This window comes from Stegastes partitus, unplaced genomic scaffold, assembly GCF_000690725.1.
Source record: "Stegastes partitus isolate 25-593 unplaced genomic scaffold, Stegastes_partitus-1.0.2 Scaffold2943, whole genome shotgun sequence".
Lineage (NCBI taxonomy): Eukaryota > Metazoa > Chordata > Actinopteri > Pomacentridae > Stegastes > Stegastes partitus.
The window spans coordinates 72,681-94,981 of NW_007580674.1; the positions used below are offsets into that span (position 1 = coordinate 72,681).

The following is a 22,301-nucleotide window of genomic DNA, read 5'->3' on the forward strand; positions in this document are numbered from 1 at the left end:
AAGCAGTGGAATTTCCCTAGTTTGCATTTTAAAAGCATAAAGGGTTCACAAATCAGACATCGTGTTTTAAAGACTATCTCGCATTTCTGGCATCTAGATTTCCATCCATCCACTACCTATAAACCGCTTAATCCTCACCAGGGTCATGGGGGGCGGAGCCTATCCCAGCTGACTCAGGGTGAAGGCAGGTTCACCTGGACAGGTAACCAGTCTATCACAGGGCTACACTTAGAGACAGACAACCAAGCACACTCACATTCACACCTACGGACAATTTACAATCACCAATTAACCTCAGCATGTTTCTGGACTGTGGGAGGAAGCCGGAGAACCCGGAGAGAACCCACGCTGCACGGGGAGAACATGGAGACTCCACGCAGGAAGATCCCGGGTGTCCTCAGCAACCTTCTAGCTGTGAGGCCACGGTGCTGACCAACTGCGCCACCTTGCAGCCCTGCATCTAGATTTGACAAGTCTATATGCGGCGGTTGCAAATTTGACAAATAGTATAAATGTCACACAAATGTGAAAGTAGTTTTCAGACACCATTAAGGGTTTACCCAAAAATATCACAGAAGGAAGGAGGCTTTACATTATTAAAATATGGTGGGTGAAGTTTCCCTTAATTTTTCTCTTAATTGTCGAAATTAGTCGTCGCACGTAGTTAAATAAAAGTTCGTCGGCTCAGTGACAATAAACCTGACCTAAAAAAAATAAATAAAATAAAATTAAATAAAATTAAATAAAATAAAATAAAATTAAATTAAATTAAATTAAATTAAATAACGTGCGTCGAGATTTTTAAAAAATCCGCCAACTTCCATTTTTTTTCTACACTCTATATGACGCAACCGCGCAGGGCCTCGTGGTGCATGCTGGTCATTGTAGTTTGTAAGCAGGTTAGCGGTAACTGGTTTGTTTAGGGCGGTCACCGCTCTTCAGCAGGGATCGAGGGTTTGAATTTTAACATCTGCTGCCCACCATCGCAATCAAAATGGAAACATAAAGAACTGGAGCCTATAGTTCGGTTGCAGAGCTGTTGTTGTCCTGCAGTGGGCGGCTTGTGGACGAGGTGAGACGACGGTTGTTGATTAGCGCTAGCTAGTTAGCTAACACAGTGGCGCCGTCAGTCCGATGACCGTTATTGATGTTGTTGTTTATCCTAACTTTCAATTCCAAGACCTTGATGAAGTTGACAGCGAAGATCAGTTAATTCTCTTCTGAAGTGTTGGTAAAGTGTCCGTGGGGATTCTGTCGGTGACCCAGTTTCTGTAGTTCGGTAGACGTTCAGCTCAAACTAATGTCAACATCAGCTGGACCCAGCGGTCGCCTCCTTGTTTTGTTTCTGCACGTTTTCACACTGAAATCCCATCAGTCAGTTTATAATATTGCAATAGTGGTTTATGATGTGGTCAATTATCAAACAGGTCACGTATCTGTAGGTTCTGGGCGGTGGAGGAACCCGACACCGGGAGGTACCGGGAGGTACCGGGAGGTGGGGTTTGGAGGCAGCCTTTATAAACCCTCCTGTCCTGGACCTGCAGGGATACTTGGTGGAGAAGTTCTGAGATTTCAGTGAACAACAACTGGAATATGTTGTTTTCCAGGATGAGGGATCTTCAAGGCGTTGACAGCCTGCTCTTGAAGGAGCTGAAGTCATGCTGTGCCAAAGAGTCCCACTTCCTTCCCAGGGAGGCCGGCCTGAGGCTGATGGAGGCGGCCTCTGAGGAGGTAACCCACTGACCCACTTTCACATTTGTGGCTCTCAGTGCAGGGATAGGGTTCTGCTACAGTCTGTACTACATCCAGTGATGTCTTCTAAAACATACTGGTCCGTTTTCAGAACCACGGCGGAGTCTCTGGGAAATGCAGAGACAGCCGAGTGGAGGAGCTGTGGGGCCTGACCAGCTTCTTCGGCTACAGCACCCAGACCTTTGTTCAAGCTGTCAGTTTGCTTGACAGATTTCTCACCATCATGAAGGTAAGAATTTCACGTGCAATGTGTTGTTTTAATATTCCTCTTGAATGATTCGGGGAGAACATCTCATGATGACTCTTCAGACAGATAGTGGGACTGGATTTCTATGTAGTCCTTTAAAGTCAAGTTTCAGTTCAGTACTCGCTGTGGAACAGATTTAAACACGTGATGGAGAATTTTCACGCAGCGTTGTTCAAAGTGTGACTGTCACACACAGTCAGGAGACATGAGGCTGTAAACCCAGTGATGCATCAGTTTCATTCCTGTCACTGCGCTGCACAGTGTGTCCTCAGTGACAAACTGTAGGATTTTCTAAATGCATTGCAAATCACAGACTTTGATTTAAAACTGAATAATTGTTGTAGCTGTAGTCACTGTCAGCAGCCAGAAGGAAGCACAACTACAAGGATCTTGCTTGACCTGGAGTCACGAGATGCTGACTCACGGCTCCGTCTCGCTGTGACAGGTCCAGCCCAAACACTTGCCCTGCATCGGAGTCTGCTGTCTTCACATTGCCGCCAAAATGGTTGAGGACGAGAGCAATGTCTCATCCACCCATGAACTCATTCGCATCAGCCAAAGCAAGTTCACTGTGTCAGACCTGTGTCGCATGGAGAAGATCATCTCAGAGAAGCTCAGCGTGGAGCCTGAAGCAGTGACCGCCTTCACCTTCCTCCAGCTCTACTACTCAGCCTTCACCTCCCTGTCTGCTGGAAGGTAAGCGCTCCCCTTTGTGTCCCCTGTTGCGCTGGGTGATGCACTGCACCACTTTGATTGGAGCTGGTCACATAGATTCTGCTTCATGCGGTTTGTTCTGGCGGATCACATTAGGATTCCTCTATATTTTAAGGAAGGAGATCCCAAGCATTGGGAGACTGGAAGCCCAGCTTAAAGCCTGCTTATGCCGGCTTGTTTTCTCTAAAGCAAAAGTAAGGATTGTTCTCAGGCGACAATTTCACAGCATAGCGGCACTCGCTTAGAGTCTTACGACTGATTAATCTGCTGTTTTGCTTCTTCGCAGCCGTCAGTGTTGGCGCTGGCCCTGGTTGCTCAGGAGTTTGAAGCCCTCCAGGCCGTCACGCTGATGAAGATTGTCCAACAATTCCAAAGACATCTGAAGGTATGAAGAGAGGAGGCTGCAACAACCGATCAGTGTCTCAGTTAGTCAGTATTATGTCTGCATATAAAGATAAATAAATCACAGTTTCTTAGTGATGATGCGTCTGCTTACATGTTCTGATTTTATCTGAAGAAACACCCACTGCTGATGAACCTATGAGCATCACTATTTGAGCAGCCCATAGTGTTAGAAGACTGGAAAGGCTCGATGTGGCTCACGTCCTAAAGCTTAGCTTCCAGCTCTAATGATGGTGTTTCCTGTATTTCTTTTCTTTTGTATTGAACAATGTGGCAGGACGATGCCACCGTCTGATCACGTGCACCAGGTGGAAGAACACCTGAAGTGTTGATGACAGGATGTTATACGACTGGTTCTGCCTCTCACATGTTTCCTGTTTGTCGTCTTCACAGATCAGTGGCAGCGAGCTGCTCCACTGGAAGGACCTGGTGGCCAAGTGTATGACAGAGTACCGCTCGAGTGAATGTAATAAACCCGACAACAAAAAGCTTGTCTGGATCGTGTCCAGGAGAACAGCGCAGAACCTTCAGGCCAGTCACTTCAGTGTTCCTGGTCTGCCAACTATTCCTGAGAGGAGCTGGGACGAGAGTGAGAGGTCAATAGTTCAGGTTTTCTCTCCTTCATGCTGACTGACGTTACTGAGCTGCGAAGAGGTATTTTGAGTTCAGTTCTAGAGGTGAACTTGATTAATGGCCGGTTATGTGTTTTCTCAACAGCAGTCTTGTCAGCCTGTCCTTACTGAGCTGCATTTGAGCTGATGGTTAAGCCTTCATATGTCACTCTCACATTGCTATCACCTTATCACCTGGACGTGAGCTGCAACTTGCAGTTATTTTGTTCATCAGTGAAACCTCTGAACCCTCAAACCTGCTGGCAGGTTTGGAGAAAAAAATGTGCTCCACCAGTAACGGAGGGTTACTGGTGGAGCGTATCTGCCACTCCCCCGCCGCCACCGATGGAGGAAACAGAAGTGTGAGCGCTAACTAAACTAGCATCAGCAGCCAAGTACTGCCTGTGTGTTCTGGACACTTCCACCCCGTCAGAGCGCTGCCCCGGGGTGGAAGTGTCCAGAACGTGCACAAACCGGTCAGTTAGGCTGAAGTCCAGCGATGCGTCGTGTTCTAACAACACACTAGTTATTATAACAACTATGAACAATAATGAACAACTAATGATCCTTCCAGCATCCTTGTATCTGGACCTCCGTCTGGACAATCCGACATAGAAGAAGGTTTTACATTTAGTGTCGCTCATCGAGTCACGGCTGAACCTCACGTTTCTAAGTCAAACGTTGGTCTGTCAGCGTCTGTTGGTGGTAAATATCACAGAATGATCAACGCGTTTCTTTCTACTTGTAACATCTCCACCATTGTTTACATCCACGTCTACTCCGGAGCTGTTTGTCTCTGCTGCTGTTGACACGTTGCTGCTGTTCTTTACGGCCTCATGTAGGTCAGTGGAATAGTGTCACACAGACGGCAGCACTACGTTCTTCCTCGTGCAGAAATAGAAACAGGACCCACTTGTAAAAACATTTTTCTGTGGCACTACTAGCAGTGACAACGCCTCACAGAATAACTTTTAACAGACCAGAATGTGCTGCAGCCACAATACATGTGTTGTAAAACACACGTTTTCACTTTTGTTTCCCCACATCAGCACAGCTAGTCAGGAAGGGACCATCAACAGTTTCTTTTTGGAAGCTTATGAGTAAGATGTCCAGGTTCATTAAAGTCAGACATGTTGTCGCTGGTTAAACTAACAGACCTCACAGCTACAGGTTTAATCCGCTGTAGGTAATTCATGTTACTTCAGTAGAAGTGTTTCTGGTGTTGCTGTGCAGCCAGCGGTTCATTGTGAGTGAAAAGATGCACCGCGTTGTGAGATGAGTTGTGTTTTTGTGGAGTTAAAGTCTGGTTCATCTCCGTTCAGCTTTTCCAGGTGTAACAGCACACGCTGCCTCGGCAGGGTTGTGGTTCTCGTTAGACGTCTCCTAGTTGTTCTCACTCAAGCCTTTGAAAGGAATTGAATTTTCTAAACCACGTCTGTGCTGGATTACTAATGATGCTTTCAGACCTGACCCAGATGGACCATTCATGGTGTTGTAGTGTATTATTAGCACAGTTATTTGTGATTCTTATGCATGTCAGCAAAGCCCTGATGATGAACAGCCTCCTCTTCTCTCGTAGCGAGGACTCCTGCGAGGACCTGAGCGCTGGAGAAGACAGTCCGTGCGGTTCGTTAGGAAGCGACGGCGAAGGAGCCTTCTTCCCCTCCACGTTCCTCAGCAGCAGGAAGTGATGAGCCTGAGCTGAGCAGATGTCAGGGCAGACCTGTGTGTCTCACTCGTGTTTGGTAGTTACGCCAAGTGACAGGTTTTTATCATGAAGTGCCTGTGTTCATGTAGTTTATCGTCTGTTCCTTTAATGTCTAAGCAAACATATCGTAATGATGCAACAATGGACAAATTGCAAAACCTTGGCAGCTTGATGGCAATACATCTGAATGTCTTCGTTCCCCGAGATGTTCTCTTTGTGTTTGTTTGTGTCCGAGCTCGACACATTCCAGGAAAAACGGTGAAGCACAAAGACGACGTCGGTCATGAGGTACACTCGCCTTGATACCAGCCAACACACGAGCACATCCTCAGTGGTTTTTTTTTACAACTGTTTTTATACTCCGTCCCATACACAGTGTTCTGCTAGCGTGTTGTTCTGATGTGACATATATGACGTGGTGGTGAGGAAATACCAGCCTGTAAACGCATGTGATGATGAATGGATGTTCACGTGTACCAAGATAAGCTTACTGTAAAAAAAAAAAAACGTTTTAAAAAAATGTACATAACGTGTATAAAAAGAAGAAAAAAATCTGTTTTGTGATTGCTGCATAACGTGAGACGTATTTGGATATAATGTGAAATATGTTGGCAGGTCAGAAACAAGCCTTCCAATAAAAAACCTTTTATCAACCACATGTTGTTTGTTTCAGTCGACCTGCTTGTGTTCTGAGTTGTCCTCCAGTGTTTTCTGTATTCAGGGGAAGCAGCCCCGGTGTGTACGTCCACCGCCTGGAACCTGGAAGTCATTCATATTGTGAAGGTGTTTTTGCATCGCTGCATTAAATACGGTTATTATAGTTATTATACATAAAGAGTCAGCTGGTTCTGAGACACTTTTCATTGTCAACACCTTCATGAACACAATGCCAGGCCCGTCCCAGGCTGCGTGTCACCTCTTAGCGCCCCCTGTGGTCTGTTTCCTGTATTTGCAGTGTGGTTCTGTTTTTCAGAGTCACATTTATATATGAAGACAACAAGAATACAAACAAAGAGCTGTGCAGTTACAGCAGGAAGCTATAAAACACAACAGCTGACAGACAAACCTGGATGAAAAACACAATAAATGAATGTAAAGATCAGCACTGGAGGGATGAACTCGGGCTGGACCTGCTGGCTGCTGTGAATCAGGGCCTGTTGGCAGCACTGAGCTAAATGCATGGTGGTAAAATAAAGCTGCTGATGAGTTGCTCTGTAATACTAATGCTTTAACTACATTTCTTTATGATTTAAAACCAGATTCTTGGTGCAGTAAATTGAATCGGTTTCATTTTTCTCCACCTTGACTTAAGGGTTTAAAACCAAGTGCGGCTGATTACTGAGTAACTGATGGAGGAGGAGAGACTAGAACCACATACAGGTCCAGTTAGAACTCAGACAGACTGATGCATTGTTTTCTGTGTATGTGAAGGTCCCAGATTGTTCTGCTGAACCTCTGACTGAAAACACTATGAACTGGAATCACTCAGATGAATCCCTTGAGCACAGAGCTTCCCTCCAGTGTGAGCAGCACTAATTCAGATATGAACCCTTCAGCTGGTTCTGCCCGTCCGGATCAAACACACCGAGGGCACCAGTTTTGGGGGATTTGTCTGTCTGCTCCTCTGATCTTTCCAAAACCTCCTTCATCTCTCTATTTTTGTCCCATTCAATTTATTAGCGGACAATCCCTCCTTTGTGCGCAGCAGCCTGCGCCAGTGCCAGTGAGGGGGTGGAGGCGGTGCTGATGCTGCTGCTGCTGGTGAAACTGGGGGATCGTCGCTTGTAGCTGCTCGGACGTGTTGACACGCACTTCTGCTCCATCTCCTCCATCAGAGCGGCAGCCTGGAGGGCAGAGCGCAGCGGCGGCAGGCGGAGGGATGAGAGCGGACCGAGCCGCGGAATCTCCACCATGCGCCCCACCGCCGACACCAGCACCACCAGCACCACCAGCACCACCAGCAGCGGCAGCAATCGTCCATTTCACGCGATTATATGAGCCGATGAGCGGCCGTGTGCGTGAGCCCCGCAGACCGGCAGCAGCAGCGTGCAGCCCCGGCCACGGCCACATAGGCCAACGCCTCGACGCAGCTACATACAGGGAATGAAAACGCTCCCAAGATGGTCCGCATCGCCAAGGCCCTGGGGCTGGTGATCCTGTGCGTCGCCGTGCTCATACTGTCGCTCATCAGCTACGTGTCCCTGAGAAAAGACAGCCTCTTCTCCTCCTCTAAATACTACATGGGAGGCCCGAGGATTATGTTCCACGCAGGCTTTCGGTGAGTAATGACGTCTCAGCCGATGCTGGTTGGGGTCCATAAACACCGGAGCCGGGCCTTGTGTGCACGACTCCGGCTCCAGTCCGCCTTCCCTGTCAATCAAACAGAGCTGTCCGGGGTGCTGATGGTGCAGGATGGATAGGTGTGTGTGATGAAGGGATGGAATGAACGAGGATGGCATGGCTGTCAGCATCAGCATCAGCAGCAGCAGCATCCAGCTTCTGGGCTCACAAGCCAGCCATCCCGGTCATGCTGCATTTTAGGAGGAAATCTTCTCCCTCTGCTCCATAAACTCACTTTGCAGATTAATCACAGGACATATCGTTACAAAACAATGTATGTCATTGATTTTCTCATTAAAAACCAAATCAGCTGGACGACTACGATCACAGACACAAGAGAGGGTAGAAGACAACTGTAATAAAATAACTACATTATTTCATATTTATGTGTGTTTATAAAGGAGGGACATATGCTCATAGGTGTTGTTATACAGTAAAAAGGGAGTTTGATGGTCCTCACTGAGATAAAGCTGAGACGTGAACAAATAAATCCTGTTTCATTGATTTATCTCATGAAGATCAAATCATATGAGCAGATGTGAGCACAGATGTGAGGGTGTTTTATATGCATCTGGAAGAAAAATGAAACAGAACAATCTCTCACGTTTGTATTATTTCTTATTTATATGATGTGAAGTATTGGTAAAGAAGACCGCCTGCAGAGCTGTCAGATATGTTATGATATGTTCTTTAAAAGTGGCCGTTCTGCATTATCAGTGCTGTTCCTTGTGGTGCTTCTCATCCTTGTTGATGTTCAATCTAAAGCTCTGAATGCGTGACTTTATTCGTACACTGTGCTCTGGCTGTGTTTAAGGACTGTTCCTGAACTAATGAAGCTCATCCAGCTGAAACTTTTCCTAACACTCTGAAAACCTTTCAGTCATGAAGGTTTCTAGTGGTTAACCGTGAACCGTATGCTGATCAATCGTTTCCATCTGGAAGTGAACACAAGACAAACCTCTGCAGCACAACGACAAACGCACGGTCTTCAATTGTCATTTCATGTGTTAGGAAATGATTGATTAGCGATTAACGAAGCTACTGGTTTATTAAAGGTCTCTTGTTGGAACATTGGCACCAGCATCTCCAAGTCAGACGGTTTCTTTTGAATCTGCCGAGTTTCAGCTGTGATTATGCAGAACATCAATACTTTTGGGGAGTTATACAAAAAAAGAACAAAAAACTAGAAGGAACTAAGAGGACCAAGAGCAGACAAACGTGATCAGAGTCAGTTTATAACTCAGGTCGTCTTTTTTTCCAGGTCTCAGTTTGCCATGAATTTCCTGGACCCGTCCTTCATCCCCTTAACGAACGCCCTAAACGAGGAGCTGCAAGGAAAACCGTCCAAATGGAAGTTCAACAAGACCGCATTTTATCAGCAGAGGTGAGATTTTAACTTCCAACAATCTTCTGCTCCAGTCTGTTCTACATTTCTGTCCCAGCATCTCCAGGATAGACAGCAGACAGCAAAGCGAGGTGCCTTCACGATGAAGAGGAAACACTGTGAAGACGTTAGAAGAGATCTGCTCTGTCACTGTGGGAAAGTTGGGTTTCTAATATGTGTCAAGAACCTTAGAACATCTTTCAGAAGAACATTCTCCAGGCTTATTAGTGACAGTTGATGACGAAGCAGGAAAACACCAAAGAAACACCAATAAACAGCAGCTACCAAGTCAACAGTTAAATTACCAACAGCACGGTTACAGCCACTACCGAACATGCCCCATGCTCGCTTAACCAAAGGAAAGACTGTGATCACTGTTTCTGACTGTGCTTCCATCAGTTTTGGTTTTCAATCCATCTGTTGATTTCTCAATAATCAGATCATTGTTTGGTCTAAAACATGCTCAGTTTGCTCGTGTTGTCTGAGAAACAACCAAAACCCAGCAAAATTCAAATTACAATGATAAAACCAAATAAATAAATTCACTCGTTAGAAGCTGGAACTACCTTCTGTGGACCGTTCCTGTCCTAAACGAGAATCCACTCATCAGAATATCTGAGCTCTGGACTCGTGCTCCACGTCTTGTGTTACATTTTTAGGTATCTGAAGCTGTTGTGAAACTGACCTCCTTGCATTTGTGTCCATGTGTGATGGCTGGTGTCGATGTGTTGCCTTCAGAACCCAGACAACACTCTGACGTCCTCGTTCGTGCTGACAGCGTTAAAGCGTCTCTCTTTGTTTCAGGAAAGACATCTTCAGCTACATCGACATTCCCAACAACTTCTCCCTCACAAAGAACAGCGTGCGCGTCGGCCAGCTGATGCACTTCGACTACTCCAGCCACAAGTACGTCTTCTCCATCAGCAACAACTTCAAGTCCCTGCTCCCAGAGACCTCTCCCATCCACAACAAGCACTACAGCGTGTGTGCTGTGGTGGGGAACAGCGGCATCCTGACGGGCAGCCACTGCGGCCCGGAAATCGACCAAGCCGACTTCGTCTTCCGCTGCAACTTCGCCCCGACGGAGGTCTACTCCAAGGACGTGGGCAAGAAGACCAACCTGACCACCTTTAACCCCAGCATCCTGGAGAGGTACTACAACAACCTGCTGACCATCCAAGACAGGAATAACTTCTTCCTCAACCTGAAGAAGCTGGAGGGAGCCATCCTGTGGATCCCCGCCTTCTTCCTTCATACCTCAGCCACAGTAACCCGGACCCTGGTGGACTTCTTTGTGGAGCACAAGGGCCAACTGAAAGTGGAGCTGGCCTGGCCGGGCAACATCATGCATGATGTCAACAAGTAAGAGCTAATCTATAATGTCTGCAACACTTAGTGGTAGAATTGTTCAAGTCTCAGACATAAGTGAGATTTTATGAACTGATTTCAACACATTTAGACTCAACTCAATGAGCAACACTCTGAACTTGTCCTTCATCATTCTGCAGAAAATATCCAAACTCTGAATGCATCAGGGATGAATAAATACTTTTCCAAAATAAAATATCACCTAAAGTTTGAAAATGCTTCTGGTTTAAATAGTAAAACACCAAAGAGCACTTTTTAAATGTCATTTTTTGATATTCAGTGTGACAGACATCAGGAAAAAAGCTTTATAATATGACACCAACAGTATTTATGCAGAAAGCTGTCAATCCTGGAAGTCTTGCGAAGGCTCGTATTCCAGGATCTTGGAAAAAAACACACATTTAGTTATTTCATCTGTTAATATAACAGATTTTTGGGCCACTTGAGGTCAGAAGAAACACAGCTAAAGCTGATTCAGAGATATGTTGATGTTTGCGCTTGTTTTTGACTCTAAGTCCAATATTCATGCTCCTTTGGCTCCATCTTTGGTCTCCACCATCTGGAAACAACGCTGACGAGAGCCGAGCAGTGAAGCTGCTGGCTGGACTGAAATGCTCTTGAACACGGTGGCTTTCTGTAAACACAGTCAGTTAAGTCACTGCTTTTATCAAAATGCAGATAATAGCAACTTCCTAAAATATGAAAAATACAAATACGTGTCGGGGACATCGGGAGGTATTTCTCAAATCCTCGCTGTGACCGTAAACATCACGTAGAGCCAAACAATAAAGCCACAACCACATACATTAAATGACAAGGACACTTAAATAGACATGGTAGAGGACATAAAACCATAATGGAAGTGAGATTACGGCGAGCTTTTGTTAAACGGCGGTAAGGGATTAGTCACGGTAATCTGCTCTCAGGAAAATCAGACGTGTTGGATTTAATTTGTGAAGAGCTTGTCGTTTCTCTTTCAGATACTGGAAGACTAAAAACCTCTCTCCCAAGCGTCTCAGCACCGGGATCCTCATGTACACGCTGGCCTCGGCCATGTGCGACGAGATCCACCTCTACGGCTTCTGGCCCTTCGGCTGGGACCCCAACACGGGCAAGGAGCTGCCTTACCACTACTACGACAAGAAAGGGACCAAATTCACCACCAAGTGGCAGGAGACCCACCAGCTGCCCAGTGAGTTCAAGCTGCTCTACAAGCTGCACAGGGACGGCGTAATCAAACTCAGCCTGACGCACTGCTCGTAGGCGCTCGGCGAGCGTCCGACGGTTCAAGAGGGACTCCAGAGAACACGACCCGCAGACATCCGCTCAGTTCAAACTTCTGTTGTGACACACACGATACGCATGATAAGTGTTAAGGCAATTTCTGATCATTCTGCATATGCACACTCACGTCTCGCTGTAATCTCACGTGAAGATGTCAGGCTCACTCGAGTTGTAAATCACAGCATCGCTCTTCATTTCGTTGTGTTCAGTGACACCGTTAGGGTACATCGATGCTGCTCAGTTGCTTCCATTCCTCTCCTTTGCATGGCTGCTGGCTGTGGCTAAACAGTTCGAACAGAACAACTTTACCTGGAGTCCGCAGGGGATTCAGCTGTGGCGACACAAACAGTCCAATCTTCCAGTTCTGCTTACTATAGATTGATTAATCACCTTTAGAACAGTATTCTGATTCTGTACACTGAAATCACTGCCTAATCTCAGGGAAGGAGTTAGATCAGTGTTTTTTGTAATCAGATTCAAGGCCTCAGAGAGGTGCAGTTCCTGTTTTTCAGGCCTTCCCCCCCGAGGTGTCCGACAATCTGCACTGCTCTGGAAGATGGTGTTTGTTTACAAGACTGTGCTCTATATAGATCTCTACACGCCTGTGTCTTCTCCTCTCTGTGGACAGTGCAGCTGTCCACTTCAAATTTTGTTGAGATTCTTCAAATTTTTGGAATAATAATCAACATTCCAACAATAAGCCATAATTCCATGGACAGACGATTGTCATCACAGTACAGAACTGCGGCGAGCGGTATCGGCCTACATTAGGTTCTGAGAATATCAAACATTTCAAATTCCAATAAGACTACGAGTCTGTAGCCACACTAGCAGCAACATTCAAGTCACAGGAATAATTACATCACTGATGACCAAACGTCAGTAAATCAATACGTTTAGTTCACATCGTACAAACCGACTAAGGGCGTTTTGAAATATCTCCAGTACTTTTTCAGAAAATCTGATTACTTTAATGTAATCACAACACATGATAGTCAAAAACTGGGGCAAATGACAGCTATTTGTAAATCAGTTGCTACGTATGTGAGCAAAGTCCTTTCTACAAGTATTCAGTAACTGACTAGAACAGCTAGACCGGGACATCAGCAGGTGGAGCCCAGGTAGAACCCAAACCCTCCCACACCACAGTTTCTACACATGTTTGTTTTTTTTGTACAGAACTGACAAATTAAATATGTTAAATGTTAATTAGTGAGCTTTAGAATTTCTGATAGTTGCAGTTTATTACCTTTGGAAAGACAGGCAAGCAGTTTCCCCTTAGTTTCCAGTCTTTATGCTAAGCTAAAGGCTAAAAGTATCGATCTTCTCCACAAACACCCAACAAAGCAGATGGGTGTTTTTCTCTAAACTGAAAACCCAACATCTTACGCTTTCAATACTTTTTTTTAAATGATGTACAGTTTCTGAGGGTAAATAGTTTACTGCTAATGGCTAATACCAGCTATGCTTCCCCACTCAACATCATTTAGTGTAATGCTGCCATAGTATTTTGTAAGTTAAGTTTTGTTGTTTTTTTATTTGTAAAATAGCATCTTAAACTTCTAAAGTCAACAGTTGATGACATTTTATCAATTTGATGTTTCATTTTTTACCCCTCCATCTAAATGGCTGACATTAGCAAGCTACCATTAGCTCAATTAGTTGTTTTGCTAGCAAGGAGCTAACAGTTACATCGGGCAGTTTTGAAGGTGGAAATATTTACAACAAGTAATATTTCTGTAACCTCTAGCAGAAACATAACTTAGAGACAATTTTGCAGCTTAACCAGACAGTAACACGCAAAGAAATTCGTTTTTAATGTTGAATTTAACGTTAAATATCAGTTTTTGTGGCTTCTGCCGGAATCAGGTGATGAAATTTATTTGTGACTCCATGAATGTCCCCTTTGGATCAGTTTATTTTAAATATATTCACTTCAATCTGACATGAATGTTGGACCTCTTCCTTCTCTGAGATGTGTCTGTTAACAGTGAAAACCTTTTAGCTCGTAGCTCTGGACAGCTAATGGTTATGTTGGTGTGAGGACACCTGTTTGGATCGGTGGCGTGTGAATCTCCACTTAGCTTCCCAACTCTTCCACCAAACAGAGTTCAGAGACAGTTTTGCAGTATGACCTGAGGCTAACACACCAACACCATCTTGTGACCAAAATCATGCGGCTAGCGTGGCTCAAAACATCAGGAAATACCACATTTTGGACAGAATTTCTTCAACTAGTAACTGATGTGGAGGTTTCAGTTTCAAAACCACGAAACAACGGATACACTATTTATTATAGAGCTTTTGTTGACGGGAGGAAAGTTATTTATTCATCATATATCGATTTAAATATTTGTGACGTAAAACAGAGAAATGAATGAATGTTATATGACGTACTGCATCTTGTATAAAGAGCATGATCCATTTAAACGACGTTGCATGTGAGGCACTAACAAATCTTTTAGGCTAGTTTTGTACAACCTTTTTGAAGATTGTTTTGAGGGTAAAATTTAGTTCTTTGCTATTGTTTGTATTCCTGGTGGTGTGTTCCTTAAGAATACCACCAGTGTCTTTGTATGAGATGTCTGAAGGCTAGAAAAGAACCCTACTGCTATACTCCACATGGGACCAAACCTCTACAGATCAACTTAAAAATGAACAAGCTTTATTTTTTATAACTGTAGATAATCTTGGGTTCGTAAACGGTCTACCCGGTCAGGCCAGACTGAAGCAGGCCGGCTGAGGACGACTGGACCCAAACACTGAAAAGCTGGCCACATGACCGTCTCATGACTCTGCAACATGCGCTCCCTGTTGCAGGTTCTGGCTTCGGCTGAGGTCCGACACACAGAGCAATGCAGTCATTCACGCTCACCAGATGCAGAGTGCGTTTTTGTTCTCATTCAGATTTAGTGCGGTTGGCATTTGCTCGCCATCGTTTCTCACACAAAGCGTTTTTTGTCCGGTTCAGAGTGGTTAACTTGTGCGTCTCGTCTTCAAACCACAGCGCAGTCACAACCATGAAAACACACATCCGGTTTCAGGCCATGCCGTCGTAGATGTGCAAGAACGGCTTCTGTGGTCCCGTCATTAGGATTGTTTTGTAGGTACACCAAAGACGATGTGTTCAAACTAGAAGCGATGGATTGATTTGGGGTTTTGGAAGATGTATTACAACTAACAGCAAGTATTGTTGTCAAAGAAATGCTTTTTTTGATGTTGAATTTGATGTTGAATATCAGTTTCTGTGGCTCCTGCCGAAGTACCGTGGTGGAATTTATTCGTGACTCCATGAATGTCCTCCTCCAGACCACTGGCTCTGAATGAACATGGACGCTGGACATGTTCCTCCTTCGAAATGTTTCTCTGAACGATCAGTAAATTAAATGTGCAGAATGTGTGTAAAGGACAGTGATGCTAGCAACGTCTGTGAGGATTGTAGCTCCAGTCAGAATAACGGCATCGCTTCTTGTGCATCACAGTGCGTTTCAATGAGCAGACAGTGAGATGCGTAACCATGAACACACAATGTCTTTATTCCAAATTCAGCACTACACAGGATTCGCTCCAACAACCCTTTAACATTCTCGTACCTGTGTTCGATCTGCATGGTGACTTTGTTCCATAATGCATAGAAAAGCTTGGCTGCTTATGTACATGTCGTATAAAAGTCATAAATCATGTAAGGGACTGTGCTATCTCGGTTGTTCTAACAGAAGCCATCGTCCATGTAAGAAACCATGTCTTAAATGTTTTTGATTATACTCCATGATAAATATACATCATGTGCCTGCATATTCCTTCCATCAATGCCTCAACGTGTCAAATAAAAACGGTATTTTGCTCTGATATGACCGATCTGATGACGATAATTGACTTTTTCCTGAATTATAACCAACTTCTTACAACAAGTCACATCCCATGTTGGCTGTTTAGACGTATATGGAGAAGCAAACATTTGAGCCTGTTTGAGACACAGGTGAAGGTGATACGTCTGATCAACACTACAAGAAAAAAATATTGTTTTTCAATTACTTATTGAACAAAAATATCAAGAGACGTAATATTCTTCAAACTAGCGTCTCCCTCTTTAGCAGAAATAACTCCTTGTCTCTGACATCAGCTTGATAAACATCTGGAACACTTTCCTTCAACATGTTTGAGGACTTTTGTGCTTGTTTCAAATTTCCCCCAAGATTTCAATCGGATTCAAATCTGGGATCATCTGACCAGGTCAAGCCATTGACCTCCATTTCTTCGATTCCTCGGTGGACCTGCTAGTTTGTTAGGGATTATTGTCCAAGTGAAGACCAACCACAGGTTCAACTGCAACTTTCCAACAGACGGCCTCACATTGTTTTCAAGGATTCAGTCACAGCTGGATCAGCGACTGCTCGCTGCCCGTGTCCAGAGGCAGCAAAGAACCCCCAAACTACTCTGCTTTCAGTCGTCCTTCCAGAGCAGATCATTCCAAAAGGCCTGGTCTGATCACTGGCACGATGTCGTCTTTCAAGGCCGGCCTCCATGCAGGTCAGCCTCTGTCTGACTGTAGATGCAACACTTTGACGCCGCCTGTAGAGTCACCTGCAGATCCTGGAGACGTCTTTCTGCATCAGTCTACTCTGGAGCCGAACTTCCTGCAACATCTGGAACAATTCCGCGTTCTTTTTAAATCTACGGCACTTGGAGATGATTTTTCTTCCAGCAAAAAGATTTACATCAAACTATTGTTTTTCAGGGCCTTGCCAGACTCTCCGACATCCACCAGCTTTTCTCTGAAGGCCTTCGAGGGCTTCACAGGTCTTTGCATGAACAACCTCTAACAGCAAAGACAACATCTAACCTGATACACATCTTGTTTAACAGGGTGATCAATGTTTCCATGTGGCTAATTTGTCTTTTGTTCTTCATTTGAATTATAAAAACACCTTCAACATGTCAACTGTCTCTGAGTCCATCACCTTCTTTAACAGACACGGCTTCAAAGAGGATCAAATGTTTGCTTGTTCCGATATGTCAGATGAGTTCTTATATCAGTTGTTATACACATCTTTAAACGTCTTGCTCCTGTTTCTCACATAACAATCCACAGACTGAATAAACACCATTACGGGGAGCTCATGCTGTTACCAGTACTGTAGTGGTCAGACTTCCAAAGCGCTACACGTCTCATGTATGGATCGTATCTTAAACGTCTCACCGAGCAGGCACCCTCGTCAACCTTCAGGAGACAGAAGCATCTGAAACTGCGGCATTACGTGGGGCAAAAAGTGAAAAGAGCGGCTGCTGGTGGTGACATCAGCAGCACCTCCTGGTGGCGGGGGCCTCCTCCACCTCGTTGCTGGACAGGGGGCTGCCGTTGGGTTCGGCGCCGTGGCCCCCGTACGTACTCTGCTCCATCCTCTTCATCACCAGCTCCAGCAGGGTGGTCACGGCCTGGTCCACCTCCACACCCGTCACCGCACTCGTCTCAAAGTAAGGGATGCTGAGGAGAAACAGTCCGGCGTGTGGAAGAAGCATGAGCTGGTGTTTAATGACGACATGTTTCTGATTGAAGAAATGTGTGTTTGTGTTTATTAGTGAGCACGTAACGGATGAAGTGCTCACGAATAAACATCAACACACAAGCTCAGCCACAAAACCTTTCTAGTATTGTTTGATTTGAATGTGTTTCAGGGACAAAGTACTTCATATTTCACAATCCAAAGATCCAGGAGATATAAAAGGGATGGAAACAGCTGACAAGCACCATCTGGTGGTTACCTGACTGTGCTATCTGCGTAGCTCTAAGGAAAGTGATCATCAATGTAAGAACCCTTGTTCTAAGTGCTTTGTGATTATGCTTCATGAAAAATATACATGATGTGCCTGCATAAGTCTTCCATCGATGCTTAAACACGTTCAGATTGGCCGTTGGTTTGTCTACCAGTGAGCACTTCAACCAAAAGCCTTTCTTATATGATTTAATGTGTCTCAGTGACCTACGGAGGGAAAACTGCAAAATAGTTCTGTCAGAAATCTGGGTCTCAGGGATGGAAACAGTCGACTAGCACCATCTTGTGGCAAACTGCTGACTTGTGCAAACTTATTTAGAGTTCAGTGACCCTTAAAGGGTAGAGAAGGCCATTTGAACATTTAATTAAACAGCACATCTACGTCCTCCTAAATCTGTCTGAAGAAACACGATTAACTCATAATGATCCTGTGAAAAACACAAGCTAAATGAGCTACATGAGAAGATTCAGTTATAGGTTGAAACTAACTAAATATACGCATCATTCGTCATTTAAATAACTTTTACTTAACCAGGTGAGCAACCTGGTTTAAAGAGAGAGCTGGACGGGAAGGCGACACTGCACAGAATCAGACACACAAACAAAAACAATACCAAGAAACAGGATGACGGCTCAAAGAAAATTATTAGTGGAACAGCATCTAATCAGCCAAATATTAATTTACTTTAAAGCTTACAATAGTCCTAAACTCCGTTTGTTAGACGGTAGATGAGAAATCAGGCACGATAAGTCGTCTGAATGTAAACAAGCGACCAAATTAAAGACAAAACTGGAAAAAGCAAGAAGCTGTTCATCCTGGACACAGTCTGTTGTGGTTTATTACTAACGCAGTGCATCTATGACTCAAACTCTTCAATAATATGTGTGAATATTCCTCAGGAAGGAAGCTATACATCTTCCTTTATGAAGTGTTGTTGTATCATGAAATAACATGACTGTGAGTGGAAACCCAGACAAAGTGTGTGTGTGACGTCTGACCCGTATCTGTCTGCCAGATCTCTGGCCTGGCGGGCATGAACGTCCCTCACGTCTCGGAGGTCGGCCTTGGTGCCCACCAGCACCACATCCGGGCTGTCGCAGTACGCGTTGGCCTGCAGCTGACCTGAACCACACAGAGGAAGTCATTTACACCCGTGGCACGCATGAGACAACCTGAAACTCAGGATTAGTCAAGGCTGACGCAGCATGAGAAAAAACATATTGATCTGAGGAGACGACACGCACTCATCCAGTTCCTGACGTTGAGGAAGCTTTGCTGATTGGTCAAGTCGAACATCAACAGGAAGCCCATGGCATCTCGGAAGAAAGCTGTAGTGAGGCTGCGGAACCTGAAAACACGCAGAGGTTTAGTGTGAAACATCTCAGCAGCCACTGGAGCATTTTGTAGAGCCGTTCATGGTCCCCAGAGGCTGAGTCCTCCTGCCTTTGCTGATCTAATAACTTGGTCCTCATGAGGCTGGCTGGTGGTTCTCAGCAGTCAGATGTCTCAACAACTGCTGGGATGCATCTACATAAAAAGATGTTTGTAGACGTGGAGCCTCACAGAGTTTCTAGAATCACTGATTCAAAGTGTTCATACAGAACACAAACAGACAGAAGAGATCCCCTGTAGGGAAGTTTCCACCTCGTCAACACACTCACATGAGGCTGTTTTATGTTGAAGGATGTGTCATGAGCAAAACAAGCTGTCAGTGCCATGTCTGAAGGTTTCTTCTTGATGCTGCTGTGAACTGAAAACAGTCTAAAAGTATGGATTCACTTCCAGAACAAATTGATCCCAACCTCCCCTAAGATTTCAGAAGAAGCAACGGAGTCACCTCGAAGCTACTTGAGGGCAGGAAGGGATTAGTCATGGAAAAGCAGCTTCTCTGCAATAGTACAGGTTATTCCTTCAAGTTTAAAACTAGACAACAAAATCATATTGTGTCTTCAAATTGTGGATAAATGCAAACCTCCTTGTATGAGGAGTGGCTATTAACAACCAGACCGGGCAGATGAAAGCCAAACCACAGCGTGCATGTGTGACCAGGGGGTCTACGCTGACCAATGGGAGAGCACAGGATCAATACTAATCATCAGAATATTAATCCTAACGATAACTTCTGTTAAAAGGGTTACAAAGTGCTTCACAAGGACAGAAAAATAAAAGAGGAAAGTCACAAGATGATCAAGAAGATTAAAAACACAGATACAAACATAATCCACATAACTGGCATAAACAGCCCGAGAAGCTTTGAAACTGAACTACATGAAGCTGATGGGAATGAGCTGCAGCACCAGTCTCATTATTTAATAGCCACACCTTCCTCTTGTGTCTACACACAGCTGGAGGGTCGTACCGGCACGTCTGCAGAATCAGTGTCTTCAAATTATTCTGAGGGCGTCATTTGTAGGAAAAAGTCTGAATCTAAGCTTTGCTTCATTTCAGGTTTTGAGCTGTTGGTGGTAAACGAGTGCTGAGATGGCACCAGCAGGAGCTGAAGAACTGCTCACGCTGCAGCATCAAGGCTTCAAATGAATGTCGAACATGTTGTGAACATAAGGCCACACTGACCTCTCTTGTCCGGCTGTGTCCCAGAGCTGAAGGTGGACTCTGAAGTTCTTCTCAGTCGCCCCATCAGCACCTGTCCCCGTGTACACCTGGGCCGAACCACAGAGCTGAATGAAGCATCCACAAAGCTCACAACGCTCCACCGCTGAACTGAACTGAGCATATTTCTGGTCTGGTAGGAGATCTGATGTAGCTGATCTGCTTTATTAATCACTCTCATAACGCTGTCTGCTGATCACGTGTGTTTTACAGAAATCTTATCTCACCATCTGGCTCCACTTTCACCAGGATCACTAGTTATCCAGTGAACCAGCTGAGGGTTTTTGTGCTTTTGCTCGTTATTGTAATGAAGAACGACAAGACGTACATTTTTAAAATGTAATTATCTCTAAATTTACTGTTATTAATTAGATCAGTAAGAATGTCCCATTGAGGTGGACATTTAGCTCACTAGGCCCATACGAACCATGAAAACACACCCAGGGGAGGCGACTGCATTCATTTTTCTATTCAGTCTTTAGTTTGCGATCATCCAGAGAGTGGACGTTATATCAGAGCTGCTTCAGGAAGTCACTACCGCGGCTCATTCTCCTGCCAACAGTGATGACGGCATTAAAACGGCCGTTCAGCCTCCAGGATTAAATAATGACATTAAAGAGGAGTCGATATGACTTCTCCTCTCAAAGGAAGACTTCTGTTCAGAAGTTGCTGCCCAGTTTGTTCTACATCTCATCTGCAAAGAGACTGTTTGCAATGTTAGAAACATTTCACTGTGTCAGAACAGGACAGAACACACACCGGTTCTGACACAACTCAGGCTTTTAAATGTGAAATTCTGGTCATTACTCACTACTCTCTTTTCTCTGAAGTCGATGCCCACTGTGGTGGTGAACTTGCGGTTGAACTTGTTGTCGGTGTACCTGTAGAGGAAGGTGGTCTTCCCCACGCCCGAGTCTCCCAGCGCCAGCAGCTTGATCAGATAGTCGTAGTCCCAGTCAGCCATCGTGCAGCCGAGTGCTGAACCTGCCACAGAGGTGAACTCACAGTACAATGCTCTGCTGGTTCTCCTGGACCACGCACCAAACCATGAGATACACGTGGGTTAAGCTAAATAAACACTGGAGTTAACTGGAACATAAATTCTTCCACCTAAGCTGCAGTGCTCAGTGTGAGGCTGCCGGACCATCACACAGGCTTAGTGGGACGTCATAACTCCAGACTCATTAGGCGCTGATCAGGGCAGGACTAGCACATGACTGGAGCTGGTTTCCACATGAGCAGTCAAATGCCTCTCCAAAGTTCTCTCTGACTTCACTAAGAAAAAAAACAACAGCCTGTTTGGCAGACAGAAGTCCTTTTATTGGCTTGGAGGGCTACGGGCAGACAGTTGGACTGCATGACGCAGCTCAGGCCACTGCAGCGCTTCGGTTACACGTCGCAGGGCCCAATAAAGACAGCATGGAGAATCCCATTTGGCTATGCAAGTTGGTAGAAAGAGAACATCTATTTATTACTTTCTAAAAAGTCCACTTGTTGGCAAAATTTTAGGGTGTGAATCATGAGACGGTGCCGTGAAATCCGGGTTATTTCCCTTCATGCATAACCAGTGGTTCTCTTTGCTAACAGCAGAGTGAGAATAAGCAGTGAACAGAAGCCTCCAACCTGCAGGAACCTGTATCTAACACATTTCAAGATTAACACACAAACAGTATTTTGGTGATTTCCTAGAAACACCCTCAGCACACACGACAGAACCCTTCAGCACCTTACCAGTCTATCGGCGGGAAGCACCGGCGTCCATTCACAAGTCGCTCCAGTCGTCCTTAATGGATAAAACAAACACTATCATGATGCGATGGCACAGTGTATAGCCTGAACCTTTCCCCCCGTCTCACATGTGATCCAGGGAGGAGTCTCAGGCATGCAGGAATCAAGCGGGGCTGAGCTTACGGACCTTGTGTTTTCTGCTGTTTCTCATGAGGAGGAGAAAAAAAAAGCCCCTTTGAAAACTGGATTGTGTCCCGTCGACAAATAATGTGTGCATGTGTTGATTTCAGTGGAAACTGTTTAACCGGCTGCACTCCTGGAGGCTCAGCACAGTAATCCTGCTCCACTAAACAACCAAGCTCACTGAATTCAAACCAT

At 45.0% G+C, this 22,301-nt stretch overlaps 3 protein-coding genes across 3 annotated transcripts; 2 read left to right on the plus strand and 1 right to left on the minus strand.

Moving 5' to 3' along the window:
- Positions 1–888: 888 nt before the first annotated feature.
- LOC103375794 (cyclin-G2) lies at positions 889–6,092 on the plus strand. The gene is made up of 8 exons (XM_008306112.1): positions 889–1,072; positions 1,608–1,731; positions 1,844–1,981; positions 2,445–2,695; positions 2,829–2,907; positions 3,000–3,098; positions 3,509–3,711; positions 5,306–6,092. Exons 2-8 carry the CDS (start codon positions 1,609–1,611, stop codon positions 5,415–5,417), a joined length of 1,005 nt encoding a protein of 334 aa, XP_008304334.1. The 5' UTR covers positions 889–1,072; position 1,608; the 3' UTR covers positions 5,418–6,092.
- A 1,170-nt stretch (positions 6,093–7,262) lies between these two features.
- Positions 7,263–15,659, plus strand: LOC103375796 (sia-alpha-2,3-Gal-beta-1,4-GlcNAc-R:alpha 2,8-sialyltransferase). Its single transcript, XM_008306114.1, has 4 exons — positions 7,263–7,712; positions 9,036–9,158; positions 9,963–10,520; positions 11,507–15,659. The coding sequence occupies exons 1-4, from the start codon at positions 7,555–7,557 to the stop codon at positions 11,787–11,789; spliced, it is 1,122 nt and encodes a 373-aa protein (XP_008304336.1). The 5' UTR covers positions 7,263–7,554; the 3' UTR covers positions 11,790–15,659.
- Positions 15,323–21,274, minus strand: LOC103375795 (ras-related protein Rab-27B-like). Its single transcript, XM_008306113.1, has 5 exons — positions 21,007–21,274; positions 20,160–20,245; positions 18,830–18,933; positions 18,584–18,707; positions 15,323–17,295 (listed from the first exon to the last, which is right to left on the minus strand). The coding sequence occupies exons 1-5, from the start codon at positions 21,157–21,159 to the stop codon at positions 17,109–17,111; spliced, it is 654 nt and encodes a 217-aa protein (XP_008304335.1). The 5' UTR covers positions 21,160–21,274; the 3' UTR covers positions 15,323–17,108.
- Between the last annotated feature and the right edge of the window lie 1,027 nt (positions 21,275–22,301).

Coding starts and splice junctions, on each gene's coding strand:
- LOC103375794 (XM_008306112.1), top strand. CDS start 1,609: ATGAGGGATCTTCAAGGCGTTGACAGCCTGCTCTTGAAGGAGCTGAAG. Junction 1,982..2,444: donor GATTTCTCACCATCATGAAG/GTAAGAATTTCA, acceptor TCGCTGTGACAG/GTCCAGCCCAAACACTTGCC. Junction 3,099..3,508: donor AATTCCAAAGACATCTGAAG/GTATGAAGAGAG, acceptor TCGTCTTCACAG/ATCAGTGGCAGCGAGCTGCT.
- LOC103375796 (XM_008306114.1), top strand. CDS start 7,555: ATGGTCCGCATCGCCAAGGCCCTGGGGCTGGTGATCCTGTGCGTCGCC. Junction 7,713..9,035: donor ATGTTCCACGCAGGCTTTCG/GTGAGTAATGAC, acceptor CTTTTTTTCCAG/GTCTCAGTTTGCCATGAATT. Junction 9,159..9,962: donor ACCGCATTTTATCAGCAGAG/GTGAGATTTTAA, acceptor TCTTTGTTTCAG/GAAAGACATCTTCAGCTACA.
- LOC103375795 (XM_008306113.1), bottom strand. CDS start 21,159: ATGGCTGACTGGGACTACGACTATCTGATCAAGCTGCTGGCGCTGGGA. Junction 18,708..18,829: donor CAACGTCAGGAACTGGATGA/GTGCGTGTCGTC, acceptor TGTGTGGTTCAG/GTCAGCTGCAGGCCAACGCG. Junction 17,296..18,583: donor GATCTGGCAGACAGATACGG/GTCAGACGTCAC, acceptor GTTTCTCCTCAG/CATCCCTTACTTTGAGACGA.